This window comes from Tenrec ecaudatus, chromosome 4 (genome assembly GCF_050624435.1).
Source record: "Tenrec ecaudatus isolate mTenEca1 chromosome 4, mTenEca1.hap1, whole genome shotgun sequence".
NCBI classification, from domain to species: Eukaryota; Metazoa; Chordata; class Mammalia; order Afrosoricida; family Tenrecidae; genus Tenrec; species Tenrec ecaudatus.
Window position 1 is genome coordinate 71,722,153 of NC_134533.1, and position 17,659 is coordinate 71,739,811.

At 54.2% G+C, this 17,659-nt stretch overlaps 1 protein-coding gene across 2 annotated transcripts in view; it reads right to left on the reverse strand.

Moving 5' to 3' along the window:
- CHRDL2 (chordin like 2) overlaps nucleotides 1-17,659 on the reverse strand; it is a 33,924-nt gene that overhangs the window by 10,794 nt on the left and 5,471 nt on the right. For both annotated transcript variants that reach the window (XM_075548666.1, XM_075548665.1), the window contains exons 2-6: nucleotides 10,582-10,694; nucleotides 6,841-6,934; nucleotides 4,742-4,884; nucleotides 1,615-1,708; nucleotides 2-57 (exon numbers count right to left, since the gene is read on the reverse strand). In XM_075548666.1, the coding sequence (XP_075404781.1) occupies nucleotides 2-57; nucleotides 1,615-1,708; nucleotides 4,742-4,884; nucleotides 6,841-6,934; nucleotides 10,582-10,694 (500 nt within the window). The remainder of the gene's footprint in view (nucleotide 1; nucleotides 58-1,614; nucleotides 1,709-4,741; nucleotides 4,885-6,840; nucleotides 6,935-10,581; nucleotides 10,695-17,659) is intronic.

The window sequence follows — 17,659 nt, forward strand, 5'->3', positions numbered from 1 at the left end:
CCACCCCAGGAGGCGACTGCATGCCGTCTGCTTCGGCTGCTTTCTCACTCGACTCATCTGGAAACCCAAAGGGAAGCTGGGTCAGCCTGAACCGCCTCAGCCTTGCCGGCAGGTGTCCTGCAGTTCCTGCTCATAGACCCTGCCCTTCCGGGGCCTAGAGCCCCTCGGTAGGTAGCTATAGACCTCCAGAAGGGGGTCTTGGTCCCCTTTACCCACAGGGGATGTACTGTTGCTCCTCCCTGTTGCCTCCCGTCGCCTGTGGAGCACTCTGGGTCCTGACAGATGAGCACTTGCCTTGTTTTCCCCAGGCTGACCTCCTGGGCCCCACTGGGCCAGAATGCCCAGCTGGGCCAGAACATCTTGTTCCGTTCTGACTGAGAAGTCATCCCTGTGGGAGAGCAGGCCAGCCCTGCAGCCAGTTCCCCAGGCATCCACGATGAAGTCACCATGACACACTCCCCACCCCCAGGGTCCTCTGCCCCTTCAGCTCTAATGCCCCCAAGGCCTCCACCTGTCCTTCCCCTGGAAACCAGCAGCACCCCACTGTGGAGCTCTGCACTTCCCTAAGGTCCTGAGTCAGATTCTCTCTCCCTCATCCCGACCCCACTGGCGTTCCTGCCTCAGAGACCCAGAACTTTGGGATTAGACAGGCCAGCAGATGTCACCATGGCCGAGCCGCCATCAGTGTCTACAGGGAGCAGCTAAGGCCCAGGGTGGGAATGAACTTGCAGGAGCTCACGAGGAATATCAGGAGCTGATTCCTGGTCCACCACACTGACATGGGACAGCAGTCTCCTGTGGCTCACCCACCACCAGGTGGACACTGCACCCTCCAAGCAGTTGCCCGAGTCCACGTGGAATGGCCAGGCCACGGGGGCACTCTATTCTGCGACAGCCTTCCCGGGAGGATCTCTCTGTTCCACACCTGGATTTAGCTCAGCTGACATGCTCTGAGACCCCCATGAGCCCAGCCCTGCCGTGACGAATGAAGTTCAGAACGGGAAATGTGGTCCCTGCAGTGGCTCATCCTCTCTCGGCCTCACATGATCCCAAGGATGAAGTCCGTTGCTGCAGTGCTCAGCACCCTTGGGCTCCAACCAACTTCACTAACCTCAGCCTGGCAGCACGCCCTCACCCCCAGGCTGCCCACCTCCCACTTACCCCAGCCCAGCCCCCCTGCTCGGGCCACTCCTGCCTCCTGCTCCCGGCTCTTCCACTCACGCACACCCAACAGGGCGGCCTGAGACATTAGCACCCTTGGGGGAAACCTTTGGCCAATGGGAGTTGGGCGGCTGGTGGGTACGCCTTTTAGCTTCCCCTCTGCCATCCCAGGCTTCTGTGGGAGCCAGCAGTCAGCTAGCTGTCAGGAGCAGCTCCGCCCACAGCACATTCCTGGGCTGCCTCTCCCTCCACACCTCTCCCCCTCCCTCCTGCATCCTGGGATTGCACTAAAGAATAGATGGTCTGTCAGCTGCCCATCAGGAGGCCCAAGGTACGGCTCTCAGCCCTGGAGGAGGGAATGGCCTGACACTTGCTGGGTGTTCCTTGAGGTTCAGCGTCTGGCTAAGGCCATGGGGTGAGGATCCGCTCTGCCAGGTCTTGGCGTGAACTCACCTTTGCAGGACCGGCAGCAGGAGTCAGGCAGCGGGAGGGGTGCGGGGCAGCCTGGTTCAGGACAGGTCATGAGGCCACAGTAGATCTGGCCTTCCTGACAGAGCAAACAGGGGCTAGAGAAGGCGCTCTGGTGGGCCAGCTCTGGTGGGCCAGCCTTGGGGGAAAGGAGCCAGCCCTTTCCTGGAAACCATGGCTGGGTGGTCTGTGGGGGCAGTAGGGCACCCACTGGACAAGTCCTGGCCCCATGGGAAGGAGTTTCCTGTACCCTTCCCACTCCAGGTCTGGAAGCAACATTCACCCTCCAGCATTCAAAGCACTTGCACACTCAGCTGCAGCCCCGGGCTTCTTGCTGAGGTGGGAAGATCCCCATCCCACAGGTGGGAGGAGCGGGAGACAGGGGAGACAGGTGGATGGGGAAGAATGGACTAGATCCCTGGCTTCAGGCTTCTGCCCCTGGAATCTATGTCCTTCCACCCTGGCTGGAATCAGAAGTCCAGCACAGGGGAGAGGGAAAGGCAGGTAGACCAGGAGCCCTAACCCTCCAACTTTAGGACTGGATTTGAAGAAGCAAGACTGCAGGGGACAGGGTCTGCTTTCTGGGCCTCAGGAAGCCAGATGACTTCTGGTGAGTGATTTCTCTTCTCTGGACCTCAGTTCCCTCCTTTGTGAAGTGGGGGTGCTCCCAGCTGAGTCGTGAGGACAATGTTTGTGAAGCCCCCTTTTCAGCCGTGAAGCACACAGGACATGCTGGCCTCTCCCTGGAGCCTGAGAAGCAAGGGTTCTGCCCTCTCAGATGCAGCAGTGGGGAAGTCAGGCCAGGCCCCCGGAAACAGGGATGAGAAGTAAAAAGAAGGGGAGATCTAAGTATCCAGGCAGAAGGATGACCTCTCCAGCCACAGTCTCTGGGCATCGAGGTCAATGGTATGGTTCCACCACAAGCGGCCATTTGGCAGACCAGGGTCACAATAGAAGGTCCTGATTAGAATGGGAGAAAACATAGACCAACACTCAAATCCATGTCAAAGACCTGACTAACTGGTCTGACAGAGACTAGGGGACCCCCTAGACAATCTCCCTAAGACAACCTTCGAAACAGGGAACAGAAGACATCCGGGAGGCACCTCTCAGTACCAGGCTGCTAGAAGAATCAGTAACACTTTCAGGGGATGTGGTCCTAAGAACATGAGCTACACGAGGCCGAAAGGGTTAACTTTGCCCCCAAACAAAGACTAGAAGTCCAAAAAGGGCAGGGGCACCAGACAGATGAAAACAGGGAATCCCGGGTAGAGACGAGGAGAGGGCCAACATGCTGCACAAGTTGCAACCAATGTCCCGGAACAGTGTGCGTATGAATTATTGAATCGAAGACTAATTTGCTGTGTAAACTTTCACATAAAAACACAAGATGCTCCAAAACAAGAAAACGGAATGCCCTTCTGCCTAGGCTCCAGTGTCCTAGGCCCTCCCAGAGGAGGCCAATGTGACTCCAGGTCCATGGAAAGCAGCACAGAGCAGAGGCGAGAACAAGGGCTTTGGGGTCATGGAGGCCTCCAGCCACTCACTGGCTCTGTGATCGGTTACCTAGCTATGCTGAGCCACGGTCTCCTTACATGCAAAACAGAAATAATAATGGTCTGCTAGGGCTGATGGGACACTGTATCTGTATATAAATACAAATCTAGTTGGTACAAAGTGCAATACATAATATACTACTAGATCATTGCAGGAGGTTCAGCTCCTGCATCCCGCCCCCCCCCACCCGAAAGCTCCTTCAGTTGACTTATCAGTAGTCATACCATATTTGTAGGCTGTTTGCTCTGCAGCACAGATAATGTAGGCTTCAGAGTCCTGGGTGGGGTCCTGAGTCATTTCCTAGGGATGTACAAACCCGGCGGCTCACAACAGCAGAAATGTATATTCTCTGGCAGTTCTGGACTCCAGGTGCTAGAGGCAGTGCCAACTCCAGGTGCTGGCAGGACCAGGCATCCTCCCAAGCCTCTAAGGGAGGCTCGTTCCTGGTCTTTTCCGGCTTCAGGCAGTCCCCCCACACCCGTGTTCCTTGGCTTGGGACAGCACCCTGCCCAGCTCGGCCTCCTGCCATCATGCTGCTGTGTCTATCTGCGTCTCTTCTCTTCTGATAAGGAGACCAGTCATGTTGGGTCAGGGCCCACCCTAGTGACTTTAAAGTAATTTGATAACATCTACAAAGACTCTATTTCTAAATAAAGTCTCTCCACAGGAACCAGGAGGTCGGACTCTAGCGTATCTTTGTGGGGAACACAATTCAACTCACAGCAGACCGTTTCACGGAAAAGATGGACAGGGAAGGCCTGAGAGAAGCAGTCAGTCAATCATGGCAGAGCTGGAAAGGGGGGTTAACTGTGTGTCACTGCTAAACACCGTTTAAACAGAGAGGATGCTAAGGGCCCCTTGTACACCCAGAGGAACCGAGGTCCAGAGGCATTTGCTGATCAGGCAGTAAAGAAAACAGGAAGGCCAGAGCCTCGCCTGCCCATGCAGAGATGAGGCGCTAAGTCCAGAGGGAAGGGATGACTTGCTGAAAGCCCCTTGCAAACCCCCAGCAGGACTGCACCAGAAGTGGGGCGAACAGAGATTTTCCTGATTAGCCCCTGTCTGTGTCTGCTAGCAGCCAAGTCAACCCTGGCTGTCCCTAGACCCAACCCTCCACACAGACGGGATGAGTTCAAGCAGCTTCGGATGCAAGTCTGTGCTATGAACTAGTCTGGACCTGTCTCTGGGTCATTCACTCTCTCATTCATTCATTCATTCCTCAGGACAGCATCCTCTGTGGGCCAGCACTCAGCAAAGAATTCAGAAATACAGGGGGTATGCTCCCTCCCTTTGAGAAGTGCAACGTCTAGTCAGGGAAATAGACATCAGCAATGTCATTGCCAGAGGGACGACCAGTCCTCTAACAGAAGATGCTCGAGAGGGCGTGGGGCCCAGGAAACGGGACGGGCACCAGACTCAGTGAGGGGCCAGGACACTCCAAACCCCCTCTGCTGCCCAACGGTCCCTCCCCATGAGTCCGTGCACGCTCCCTCGACTGTTCTCCCGCCCCGGTGCGCACACTGGCTTGGGTGACAGGGCCAGTGGACGCTCTTACGGTGCAGCTGCAGAGGACACACTGGTTGGGCAGGCGGGAGGGGAACAGCTCCCAGGCACTGAAGAGCTCTCCATGTTGGTACATGGTCCCGTTGTGCTGGCATGATTTGGGGGGCGCCCGGAGTCCTGAGGGGGTGTGAGGTTCTGCAGGTGGGCAGGGGGAAGAAGAAAATGAGGCTTCCCATGGATCAAAGAGCTTTGTCAGAATTAACCAGACAACTACTCTGAGCAGCGTGCATTTTAGCCCCTGTTGGCATTCCCCTCCCCACTTGTTCAAAACTCTTTAGTGTGAACTGAGTGAAGGACTGAGTGAAGGTTTCTAAAGCAGATCATCAATTTCACGATCAACAATTGATACACATCATTCATTGCAATCCCCTCGTCAGCAGCCTTGGAAAATGAAGATGGGGACCCTGCTGGCATTTCAACCAAGTTCCAGACTCACCCCTCTCAAGCATTCCCCGTTTCAGAAAACCAAGAGGTCCTGCTGGCACCTATATCCGACGATGCTACCCTCTTACATGGTCCCCACCATGGCCTTTCAGATCCTCAGTGTCTGAGATGACCCTGACCTTCAAAAAGAAGAGGCCAGAAGCTTCGGCTCCACTGGCAGGTAGGCTTGAGTGAGTTCACTCATCACTTACCAGCACCTTCTAGTGCCAGGCCCTTCTCTAGACAGTCGGCGACGGCAGTGACCACCACCTAGACCCTGCCTGAATGCAGTTACAGTCTCGTGGAACGAGCTGGGATGCTCTAGATTGTCCCCAAGTTGGGTGTGAGCTCCTGTCACTAGAGCCCACCCCTCCATCACCCTCCAATCAGCCAGTCCTCCTCCTGCAAGGGACCAGAGTCGGCTTCGCACCTGAGAGGACGGAGGCTCATTCATTCGCTCAACACCTCTACCAGTCACCACGCTCGCACCGGGACCGGGAGGGAGGCATAAGCTCAGCCTCCGCAGTCGAGAATCCCACAGTCCGGTGGAGCAGAGACAAGTCATGAGCAGCGGCAGTGATATGGGCGTGGGGAGAGAGAAGGGCACATAGAAGCGGTGGCAGCATGAAAGAGGAGCCCTCTAACTCCGCTGGGGAGCACTTTCTGAAGGGGCTGAGAGCCATACTGAGGCTCGAAGAATAAGCAAACCCAAGCGTGTGAATGGACTGATGATGGAATCAGAGAAGGAGTGGGGAATATTCCAGAAAGGAGGAGTCTGGGCCAGGAAGGCCTAGAGGGGATTCCCAGAATCAGGAGGGGACGTCCATATGCAGACATACAGAAGGTGAGATGTCTCCTCACAGGGTCGAACCAAGCCCAGAAACCCTGCTCCCGAGGAACCCCAGAGTCAGGGATCTCTAGGACTTTGGCCAGATCCCCACTTAGATGGGGGTCTCACTTGGAAAAAAACGAGCCTCTGCACATGTGAACCCGACACAGGTCTCCAGCTGACCCGGAAAGTCCTAGTCCCAGAGCCCAGGCCCAGGGCAAACCTTGGGAACCTCTGTTCCTAGTGCTGCTAAAATGGATTCTCTTCTCATCCCACGCCTATGTGTAGCACCCCAGTGGCTGACACCCCCCTGGCCATTCACTGGATAAACCAGGTTCTTCTCACGCTGCTTCTCCTCTCTTAGTCTCCCCCCTGGACTCCCCGTCTGTCTCGGAGAACCTTGAAAGTCGTGTTAGCATCAGCCCCCATGGAGGCCCAGAACCTCAGCACTTAAGGATTCTCGGCACAGACCGACTGCAACTCAGCCCAGGGTGACAACCTTGGCAGTTTCTCTACAGGGTCCGCAGTCCAAGGCCACCCACCTCCACTTCCCCAGAGCACACCTACTCCCTCCCTCCCTCCGTGTAGCAGGCAGGCGGGGAGCCACTGAGTCCAAGTGCGCTCATCACATATCACTCGGTCACTTTTCACACTCTCTACCTCCCCTGGCCACGCACACACCTGCCGAGGCAGCGAACTTCCAGACAGGCTCTGTCTCCGCCTTCCGGGTGTTCCCCGCCCCGAGCATCCATCCTTTCATCGCCCCTTCTGCACTGGGGATGAGAGAAGGGCCCAATGGCCACGGGGCAGGCTGGACAAGGGGAAGCTCGGCTACTTACCCACACACCTGGGACAGCACTGCTGGGGCTCCGTCACAGGCTGGGGGCAGTGGACAGGTGGGCAGTGGAGCCGGTAACAGCTCACATGGGCACTCTGAAAGGGACAGAAGGCTCAGTTCCTCCCGCCGTTTTCTATTGCCATTCCTTCGTTTCTGGTCTTTCCCAACCTTGTCCTCTGGCAAATGCTGCCCTGCTATTCTTAAGGGAGAACAATTGGGGTTTCTACTCCCACAAAGACTGACCGTCTCAAACCATGCTATAGTATGACGCTTGGTCAGTTGACCTCCCTCTTGACCCAACCTGAATTTACTCTAGGCTCAAATGTTTCTCGCTTGTTCCAAGACAGAAATTGCTTCTCTGGCTTTTTGATAGTGGTCTTTCTTACTTTTATCTTTATATTATTATTATTTTCTTCTTGTTGTTTCTTTTTATTTATATTTTATTGTTTCTGTTGGGTTTCCCAGTTTGTGAAGCACAGGAGTAGAAGAAGAGAGAGACAATAACTGATGCAATGGTTTGTCATCCTCAGGGATGTGGGCTGGGGGTGAGGTGCTGGAGGGTGAGGGGATTTGGGAAGCAAACAGTGAATGCAGGTGTCGGGAGGGAGCATCTATTGTGATTGTGATGATGTAGCTCCAACACTTTTCAAAAGTGATTTAAATATGGAAGTTATGATAATGTGAATATATCACGAAAACTACTCAAAGGAAAAAAGAACCCTAACTGGACCAATGGTCACCATGGTGCAGGAGGAGGAGTTGTTGCTGGGGGACATTGCCATGCCAATGGTCGAGGACCACTTGGAAAAGGACATCACTAGTGGTTGTACCACATGAAGAGTGTCATCAATGGCACTGAATGATACGGGTAGAGGTGGTGGAATAGGAGAATGCTTTGTTGTGCATATTTTGGCCACGATTTTTTAAAATGACAGGAATAACACTGGGTACAAAATTGATGGTGGTGGTGATTGTACAATTCTTCTTGATACGATTGAATTGCTGAATTAGATAAAGTGCCAATAAGATTGTAAAAAAAAAGAGTGACAGTCTTGGAAACCCAGAGGGGCAGTTCTACCCTGTCCTGTCGGGTGGCGATGAGGTAGCACTGACTTGATGGCAGTCAGTTCGGTTTGGTTTGGTTGATCTTAAGTGGCTGAGTGTTCTAAGTTCTGCTTATAGATTTGTCTATAGTTTTGCTGAAAACTCAGTTCCTTGCCAGATAAAGGGTCACTCTCTCTGGGATTCCACCAGTCTGTATCTGACCAGAAAAGCTGGTCTCTGCTATGATTTTGAGTTCTGCTGCATATTTTTCTCCCACTCTACCCAAGACCTTCTAATGTGCTAGAGCGGTTGGTAGTGGTAGCTAGGCACCATCTAGTTCTTCTGGTGGGGCCATGTGTTTTCCGTGATCCTGAGCTGCTCCTGGGGGTTGGCATATGAACTCATTCATCCCCTCAGTGCTTGCCAGCACTCACCCTCTCTGAGCCCTGGAGATAGAACAGTGAGTAAGACTATTAAAAAAGTAAAGGAACAAGAGAACTTCAGATGTGAAGGCCATGATATTAATAAGCCAGGAAAATGAGATTGCGTGGCTAGGGTTAGACAGTTTCAGAAGAGCTTCTGGGACAGGCCTCCACATTTACGTTAAGAAGTGCAAGATCAGAGGCTCTCAGAAAAGCATTCTGAGCAGAGAAATTACTGCATTCCCATACACTGGGAATGAGTTTGAAGTGCTGGAAGAAACTGGCAGGAGACCGGAGTGGCTGGAACAGATAGAAAATGAGGGTGGCTCTTAAGGCAGAAGCCGGATCACCACCTCACCCAGTGCCCATCACCCACAGCAAGAACTTTGAATTTCACCTCAGAAGTTATCAGAGGCTTTAAAAGAGGGATTACACAGTCTGCTTCATGTTCAAGCAAAATACGACTCAGCCGGCTATATAGAGAATGTGTTTAGAAAGGGGCACCAGGAGACCCGGTTAGGAAGCTCGCATGCAAGCGAGGGAAAGAGGAGGGGCCTTTGACAGGCGGAGTGGTTACAGACTGAGAAGTGAGTGACAGGATGGGGGCGGGGAAGTAACAACCCTTCGGTCGTAGATGAGGTTGTGCATGAACTCTGGGGAGAGGCGAAACGAGTTAGCTCCAGTGGGTCACGGAACTTGGACTTGGTCAACTGGGCCATGTGATATGTCTGGAATTTTCTGTTATGGTTTCCTTTCTGTTGTCTGGCTATATTTTATAAAGTTCTTTCTGAAAAGGCCGATTCACCTCAGATGTGCTACGGGAAACCCAGGCAAGGCAGTTGTGGAACACAGTGTGTCCCGCTTTGGGTCAGAGTACCACTTGGGGCCAATATGGTAGAAGCAGTGAGGCGTAGTGTATGTGTGGGCCCGAGACCCAAGGGGGAGGAGGCACCCCAGTGACCCAGTCAGGGGAGGTGCTGCCCCACTGTCCCGTATCCCAATGGAGCGCTCTCCTCTGCTCCCACCTCAGAGAACTCTGACCTTGGCAAGAGGGCTCTTACAGGCCATCTGCATTGCTGTCTTGGCTAGGTGCAGGAAAAGAAACGGGGTGCTCTCCTCCCCCCAAGTGCCAACCTCGAAACCCCGAGAGAGCGGAGGACTTCACAGCAACCAGACTGGGCCCCAGGTGAAAGGCAGCGCCTTTCAAACATCCGAAGTCCCTCCCCGCTGCCCTGGCCCTCCATACCTGACCTGAGAACTCTGGATCACACATGGGCTCACTTATTTCACAGGCAGGCCTCTGTGAAGGGCATGGTCTTTGCCCCAGTGTGCCTTCAGCTTTCAGCAGACACCCATCCTGGGCATGATGACTGAGGGCCAGGAAGACCTGTCCTCAGGGGGCCCATCTACGAGGGTCTGTGCCCCTGGGCACAGACATGGCGGCCACAGATTCATTGTGGTAGGAGAAAGAGACAGGGAAACGTGTCTGTGCGCCCGGGAGCAAACAGCACCTGTAGCTGAGGATCCACACAAGGTGTCGTGGCACTGGATGAAGCGTTCAAGAGCAAAGGTTGGACTGAAAAAAAGGAAGGCACCAAACTTGACCCCGGTGACCCTGGGTGACGGGAGACGTTAATGTCACTGGCAGTAGAATAATTTTGAAACAGTGTCCATAGTGGTTGTATGACCCCCAGGATCATCAAGGGCACTGAATGATACAAGTAGAAGTTGTGGAATTGGAGGATGCTTCTGGTGTGTATTTCTGCCACAATGCGGGGAAAAAAATAATTACATGAATAAGGAGTACCAGGAAGAGGAACATGTTCTAAAATTCACTGTGGTGATGATCGTACAACTCTTCTTGACATGACTGAATTATTGAAGTACATAACATGTGCATGAAGTGCTAACGAAAGTGTTAAAGGCGTGGACGAGTTGGCTGGGAAGGCTAAAGGCAGTCAGTTTGTGCTGATGGAGGAAGCGGAAGTCAGGTCCCCCCACCACTCAGGGAGGGAGGCAGGCACGAGTGGGAAGGAAGAAGGAAGTCTAGGACGAAAGATGGGAGACCCAGGTCTCTGTCCCCACCAGCCACTGACACGCGGTGTGACTTCCACGGCTGAGTCTTCAGTAGTAACGTGCCTTGCCCCAAGTCTCTCTAGGGGTCTTGGTTCTTGAGTGCCCCTGACCTTCAGAGCTTCTGACTGTCCCTCCTCCCTCTTGGGTGACTTCTCTTGAGGTGTTTCAGACACCCCGATGCAGGCAGCCAAAGGACCTACCTCAGAGCAGGTACAGCGCAGGCAGTACATCAGGCCGTGGGGCTCCAGGTAGGGGTGCCAGCTCTCACCAGGGGAATATCTCTTCCCGTGGAAAAGGCAATACATGTCTGGGCCTGGAAAGTCAATCAGTGCGAGGTTAGTCCCAGGAGGCTCCGGCCTCAGGGCCCTGCCTCACCCGTCCTTCTTCCTGGCGCTCAGGACACCATTGGATCACCGGGGCCTTAAGCGAGTCTGCCTGCCGTGCGTGCTGTTCTGCACAGGGGTCAGGACGGCTGCGTTTGAACCACCTCTTGAGAACACACTCGCTGTGTGACAGCGCTGTCCCTTTCTGAGCCTCAGTCTCCTCCTCTGCGAGGTGGGGAGTCGTGACTCAACAGCTATCTTGGGGTTGGGGGGGTGGCAGCAGCGAAAGCGCTTTGCCGACTGGAACGATGGCATAAACGTGAGTTATGATGAGCTGAGGTCCCGAGAGGACAGCATCTTTAAGAGCACACAGCAAGGCAGGCACCGGCCCAGAGGACGCCTCCAGCGTCCTGACTCCACTCAGGAGAGAGCCGCGCACATCTGCCTGCTTGTTCCCTCGTCCTTTGTCCCTGCGTGCTTGTTTCCAGACCTTACAGCCTTACCAGACTCCCTCCCTCCCTCTCGGTCCCTCTCCTCTCTCTTGGACTCCTGTCTGGTGCCTTTCGGATAAAGCGGCTGGAGAGCAGCTTGCCGAGTTCCCAGGAAGTTGTGACAGACAGTGCGTGACTGGGGCAAGAAGAGCGCTGCCTCTGCCTAGTGAAAGGCGCTTAGAAGACTTTAACGAACCCTTTACCTGGGAGAAAGGCTGGGCTTTCTGCTCCCCGAAAGAGCAAAGGTCTCAGAAACTCACAAAGGCAGTTCTACCCTGTCCTGAAGGGTCATGACGGCTTAGTACCGTGAGCTGGCATGTCTGAGTTTTCCATGGTGGGGTTTGTGTCGGGCTGTGACCACGAGGCAGGCAGGGGAAGCTGCCAGCTGGCCGCGGGGAGGAAGAGGAGACTGTTAGCCCTGTGAGGAGTGACAGGCTCAGGAACCCACAGGGGCAGTTCTGCCCTGTCCCCTAGGGCCATGATGAGGTGAATGGACTCTGGAAGTGAGTTTGGTTGGTGTTTTTAATGGCTACTCTTGTGGTCGGCACGGCCATGGGTGGTTTTTATAATCTGCATAGCCATTGACAGGGCGTCAGTGAATGCGTGAATGCTTCGAAGAGCCACAGAAATGGTTTGCTTCGTTGGTTGGGTTACAGGTCTCTTCTGTACTCCGGCTTTCCTGAAACCCCATCTCTCTCTCAAGGTCAATCAATCAATTGCCCAGCTTATCAGAGTTCTCTCCAAAACATGCCAGCCCTCACCCTTTCGAACCCACTCCTGGCCTCCCCTGGGTCAGGCCTTCCCGACCAGCTTCACAGCCCCTGGCCCGATCCCCGCCATCCACCCTCCATTGCAGGTGCTAGGGGCACCGACACCAGGGGCACCAGGGGCACCGACACCATCAAATCCCTTTTAATGGAGCGCTTGTAGGGAGGCGCTGGCTTGCATTCCTGTCTCCACCTGTCCCTGGGCACCAAGCAGGAACTCAGTGTGGACACAGGTTTGTCGAATTCAGTAGGAAGGAGCCAACATATATGGGTGACGTTCTCTGGGCTGAATGATTTAGGTGAGTTGGTAATGGCCCCAGTTGGCCTCAGGACTGTGTAGAGAATTCAGTGAGATCCTCTTGTAAAATGTGGACCTCGATCAGGCCTGCAGGTCTGCCGAGTTAAATGAGATGATAATTATCGTCACACCCACACCGAAAAATGGAATCAGTGATAACCTCCATCTTGCATAGTCATTTTTAGACAACGAGGATCATGGAGACTAAATGATACTCCTGGGACCACCCAGCTGGTGATCTGAGCTCAGGACCCCAAGCTCCAAAGCCGGCCTCCTTCCAGTTCACCTCCCCATCTATGACTCTTTACTCAGCCCCAGGGCCCAAAGGCGCAAGTTATTTCTTCTCTCTGTTCTGTTCCCCCACCCCCTCGTCCCTGGAACCCGATGTCACATTGGGTGGCTATGGGCACGGTCAACTCTCACACCCATTGAGGGATTCTTTCCCAGGCAGTGTCGCAGGTGGGCTGGAGCTTGGCTGAGGAGCAGGCGCATATGGCACATTCCCAACCGTGAAAACGTGTTCTGTATAGGAAGCCTGCCTCCTCGGCCTCCCTGGGGCTCCTGCTCGCCTGCTTGGGTCTCCCCAACAAAGATCTGAGGCCATTGTCAGGGTGCCTTTGGAATCTGGCCTTTGATGCTTGCTGAGGACTGGCTGAGCTCTGTCCCCACCCCCTCTCCAGCCCCCCAAAGTTCAGTGAGGGGTGGGGGATTAGACAGCAGATCCCATTTCCAGCAAGGCCCTGGCTGGCCCGTATCAAATGAACTGTGTTTATCTGTCAGCCGCTGCTGGCAGCGAGGGTGGGACACGGGTCCAGCTGGGTGCTGGTCCAAGCCAGCCTAACTCTCCCAGGGGTGAATGATGTCTTTCTTCCTCCTCCCTTCCCCCCACTAGGGAGGGGACCACATGCCAACACTGCCTCAGCCTTCTTTCTCAGCTCAGTGGCTGCAGAAACCCTGACCCACCTTCCTTAAGGCGACCCTGCCGCCCCAGCCCCTCTGCCAATTGGCACCCCCACCCCTTCGGACTGCAGAGAGGAGGTCTCAGCCAATGCCCAGACCAATGGAGCTGGCAGAGGCCGAGAACGTGGGGGGCCTGGCAGACTGTCCGACAGCCCAGGAGGCCTCCTGCCCACCACAATCCCCACCCACTCTGCCCTCTACGGTGGCATGGCCTGGAGCTTCCTCCCTGTTAGGGAGAGGAGTGCTCACGACCATGCCAACACCAGGCGGGCAGGAGGCACTGGCAGGCGACAGGCCTCCTCAGTCCCTGCAGCCCTGGCACCAGCCCCAGTCCCTGCTCATGGCCGCGGGAAGGCCTTCCAGATCCTGGGACTGAATGGCTGAAGGGTGGGACATTTCCTCCTTCGCTGAGCCTCTGTTTCCCACTTTCTGAACAAGAGGGTTGAGCTCTGAGCTTGAGGCCTCCTGCTAAGATGGTTTATGATGCTGTTGACTTATAGGGGCGAAGACTCCCAAAGTTCCAGGTTTCTCGGACACAGGAGTTAGAGTTCCAGGTTTCTCGGAGCCGACCAGTCTTCAGAACACAAAGCTTCTAGGCAGCTGATTCTGGGGTTCTAAGGTTTGATCGTCCCAGGGCCCTGTGGTGTTTGGCTGGTGCACCTGGTGACATCTCTGCGTGATGACAGCAGTGGGCGTCATCTCAGGTGCTCAGGGGGCTCCAAGGTGAGTGAGGATGAGGAGGATTAAGGGGCCCACCATGCGGGGCATGGAGCAGGAGGCGAGGCTGCCTCTCACATCGCCTACCCTTCCCACATACTCATTTGGTTCCTCGGTGCCCCCAACTCCTGTCTGCCCGAGTCTGGGGCCTACCTTACTTCTTTTCCGTTCCCTTCTTCGATCTCACCCTCTCAGGTTCTCCCGCCCTTTGCTCATAGTTGGCTTCCCAGCTCAAGGCCTGGGGCGCCTTCTCTCAGTGGTCTTCCGACCTTCATATCCACCTCGCTCCGATGTCTAATCCAAGAGAAAGACGGCAGTGGGGGGCATTTTTGTTTCGGAAGGACAATTGGCCCTTTCTGGGCCTTAGAGGGGCGGGGAGGGAAATGAAGGTAGAAGACCGCATACCCCTAAAAAACCCACCCTCAGTGAGCTTGTGCGCCCAGTGGGGAAGACCTGGCTTTGGAGTCAGATAGTCAACGTCCAAATCATGATGTTTACTTTTGTTTGTGGTTTGAATTTGGGCACATTCCTTAACCAGTCCAGCTTTAAGTTCCTCCATCTGAAAGGAGCCCTGGTGGCGTAGCGGTTATGTGTTGGGCTGTGATCCCCATGGTTGGCAGTTCAAAGCCACTAGTAGCTCCTTGGCAGAAAGACTGGCTGTACACAGATATCATCTTGCGAACCCACAGGGGGTCGCTATGAGTCAGCACTGACTCAAAGGTAGTGAGTGAGTAATAATCTCAACCTCTCAGGGTTATTGTGAAATTAAATCAGGGGATATATGTTAATGCTTGATTCCTCTTACAAGTTTGACGAAGTAGTAGGTAAACACTGACAGATCTAGAAGTTGACTCCAGATTTCCCCAGCACTCGATTCACTGTGGTTTCTCTTTTGCTCCCAGAATTCTATGTGGCAGTCCCCAGGTACCTACTAGGACATGGACACCAAGCTGAGGGACGTGCAATGACTCCACAGTCCCTACCACTGAGGTCAAAGCTCCCAAATGTCACCTTAGCAGTCCTGTTTCCTGTGACCCCTCCTCCTCCTCCTCCTCCTCCCCTTCTTCCCCCCTAGCCAGGCCAATCTCTCTCCACACCACCACCACCTTGTGTCAACCAGGGTCTGACCTCCGGGCAGGGCTACCGAGATGCCAGTAGCTCAGTTGAGTCAGTGGGAGCATGGGTGGATGGCAGGAGCCGGAAGCATGAGATCAGACTGGAGGGAGAGAGTGCATGGGTCAGGAAGGGTCCTGTGAGGCAGGAGGGTGAGGAAAAGCTGCAACCTGGCGAGCTCTGTGGTTAGGTTCACATCTTGGAATCATCAGGGTGGCAGCAAGAATGAAAAATCAATTGGAGCATAAGGGTGGAGATAGAGAAGCCCAGGAGAGGCGGCAGTGACCCGTTTTGCGATAAGGACTACCAAGACGGAAGCAGCCCCCATGGGCAGAAGGTGTGCTATCTTGAGGAGGCCTTGACAGGTAGAGTGGGAAGACTTTGTTTGGGGTGGACTTGAGCTGTCAAGTGGTAAACATCGCCATCACTAGTCATCATAGTACTTCCTATTGCCGTTCACTGACTGAGCTCTTTATAGATCAAGTATACTCAACCTTGGATCTGGTATACATTGAGTGAGACACGGTGCCCACCTTCAAGGAGTTCAGCCTAATGAAGACAGACAGATGGATATGATCAGTACAGGCTGACATGGGCTATGATCGTGTGAGCATAGGATCTTAGAGCAAGGCTTCCATGAGAAGATGTCTGAGCTGGGTCTTGAAGGCATTGACAAGGGGACCAGGGATGGGCAGAGCGGCTTGGGCAGCACGAGCTGACTGCAAAGGCCAAGAGATGGGTGTGAGCAGGGTTCAGGCAGGACACTGCAAGTGGGTGGGATGCACTAGGTACCAGCGCCTCTCCCCGAAGGGAGTGTCCCCCCAGACAGGCCACAGCCTAAGAAGCTCTTTATCTACTTTGATATTGGCTTTAAGAAATTGAGTTTTGTTCATCTCATCTTTATTCTGGTGGTGTAATGGTTACACATTGGGCTGCTCACCACAAAGACAGCCTTTCGAAACCGCCAGCTGTTTCTGGGGAGAAAGACAAGGCTTTCTACTCCCGGCAACAGTTCCAGTCTCTGAAACCCACAGGGGCAGTTCTGCCCTGTTCTGTGTGGTCATTATGAGTCAGAATCAACTCGATGGCAGCGAGTTTGGTTTTGTTTTCAGAATCTCAATTCTGAGAACCTATGTCCTGATGGCATTGTGGTTATGGGTCGGGCTGCTATCTACAAGGTCAGCAATTCGAAACCACCAGCCCCTCTTCGGGAGAAAGATGAGGCTTTATACTCCCATAACAAGTTACGGTCTAAGAAAAACACAGGAGCAGTTCCACCTTGTCCTAGAGGGTCTCTATGAGTCAGCATCGACCTAACATCAGGGGGTGCTCGTGGGTTTAAACCCTGCGGATCATGAGGGGCCCGTTCATGCAGATGGTACTCAGAGACAAACCCTGCATTCAAATCGACTCTTACTCGTCATGACCTTGTAGGATAGGGTAGAACTGCCGCTGTGGATTTCTAATACTGTTCACTCTTTACAGGAGTAGAAAGCCTTGCCTTTCTCCTGCATAGCAGCTAATAGTTTCAAACTGCCGACCTTGTAAGCAGCCAGAGGAGTAACCACTAGGCCACCAGGGATCCCTCACTGGATTAGAAGTGCTCACGAAATGGATTTTTCTCCTTCCCTAAGCCATGAGCTTCTGGAGAGCCTGGTGCAAGTTTTGTATCGCGGGTGCTCAGCGCTGCTCTGACGTTGAGTTGTTGCTGGGTAGGTACACGGTGAATGACAGAATGGAGTCCATAGAGGGGGGCGGAGGAGGTGTCCGGGAGAAAAAGTCACTGATGCTCCTTCATTCTGGAACCCTTGTTCATTAACCAAAAGAGATCTTCATGTGGTGAGAGGAGAGGCAAATCCTTCTCAGCACGTTTCTCTTGGCAATCGCCAGGAGCTAGCCCCAGCCAGCTGAGCTCCCCGACCACTTGCTAAAGCCAACAAACCAAATGGATAAGCAGCCCGGCACCTGGAACAGGTAAAGGGGAAGATGAGCCAGCCCTTAAGGTAAGTCAGAAGTTCTAAGCTCTCCCCATCTCAGTTCCCCCTGCAGTCTGATTCAAAACCCTCATGCTGTGGGGTTGTTGGGAGGTAGGAAAGGCAACCAGGAAGATGCTTCTGGGCTGGAGAGGAGGCTGCGTGAGCCCATGACAAGCCCACAAGGTGGGGTTCGGGTGAGAGGAGAGAAGCTAGGACATGATGGCTGGCCCATCCCCAGCCTGCGTGAAATCCGGGAACCTGAGGGAGCCAGGCTGCCTGGGAATGTGAGAAGGTTTACATCTCACTCCTTACGCCCACACAGTCATACTTTATTTATTTATAGTTCCCTTTGCCCACTAACAAGCTTGCTCCCCTCTGAGACATGAGCCCTGCTCTGGGCGGCGACACCCAAAGGAAGAGGCCTCTTAAGGAAATCAGAATGTAAACCTCAGCCACCCAGGGGACATGCTGGGCGGCCCGGGGAGAGGCGCTTCACATCACTGACCCGTTTCCCTGTGTCTGGTGCGTGACAGGTGCACAGAAGCACAACGGGCCTCAAAGCGGGGAACAGAATGGTCACTCTGTCATCTGGCTGTCGACAGGGGTGGGGGCGATGGGGCTGTCCCCACCCTC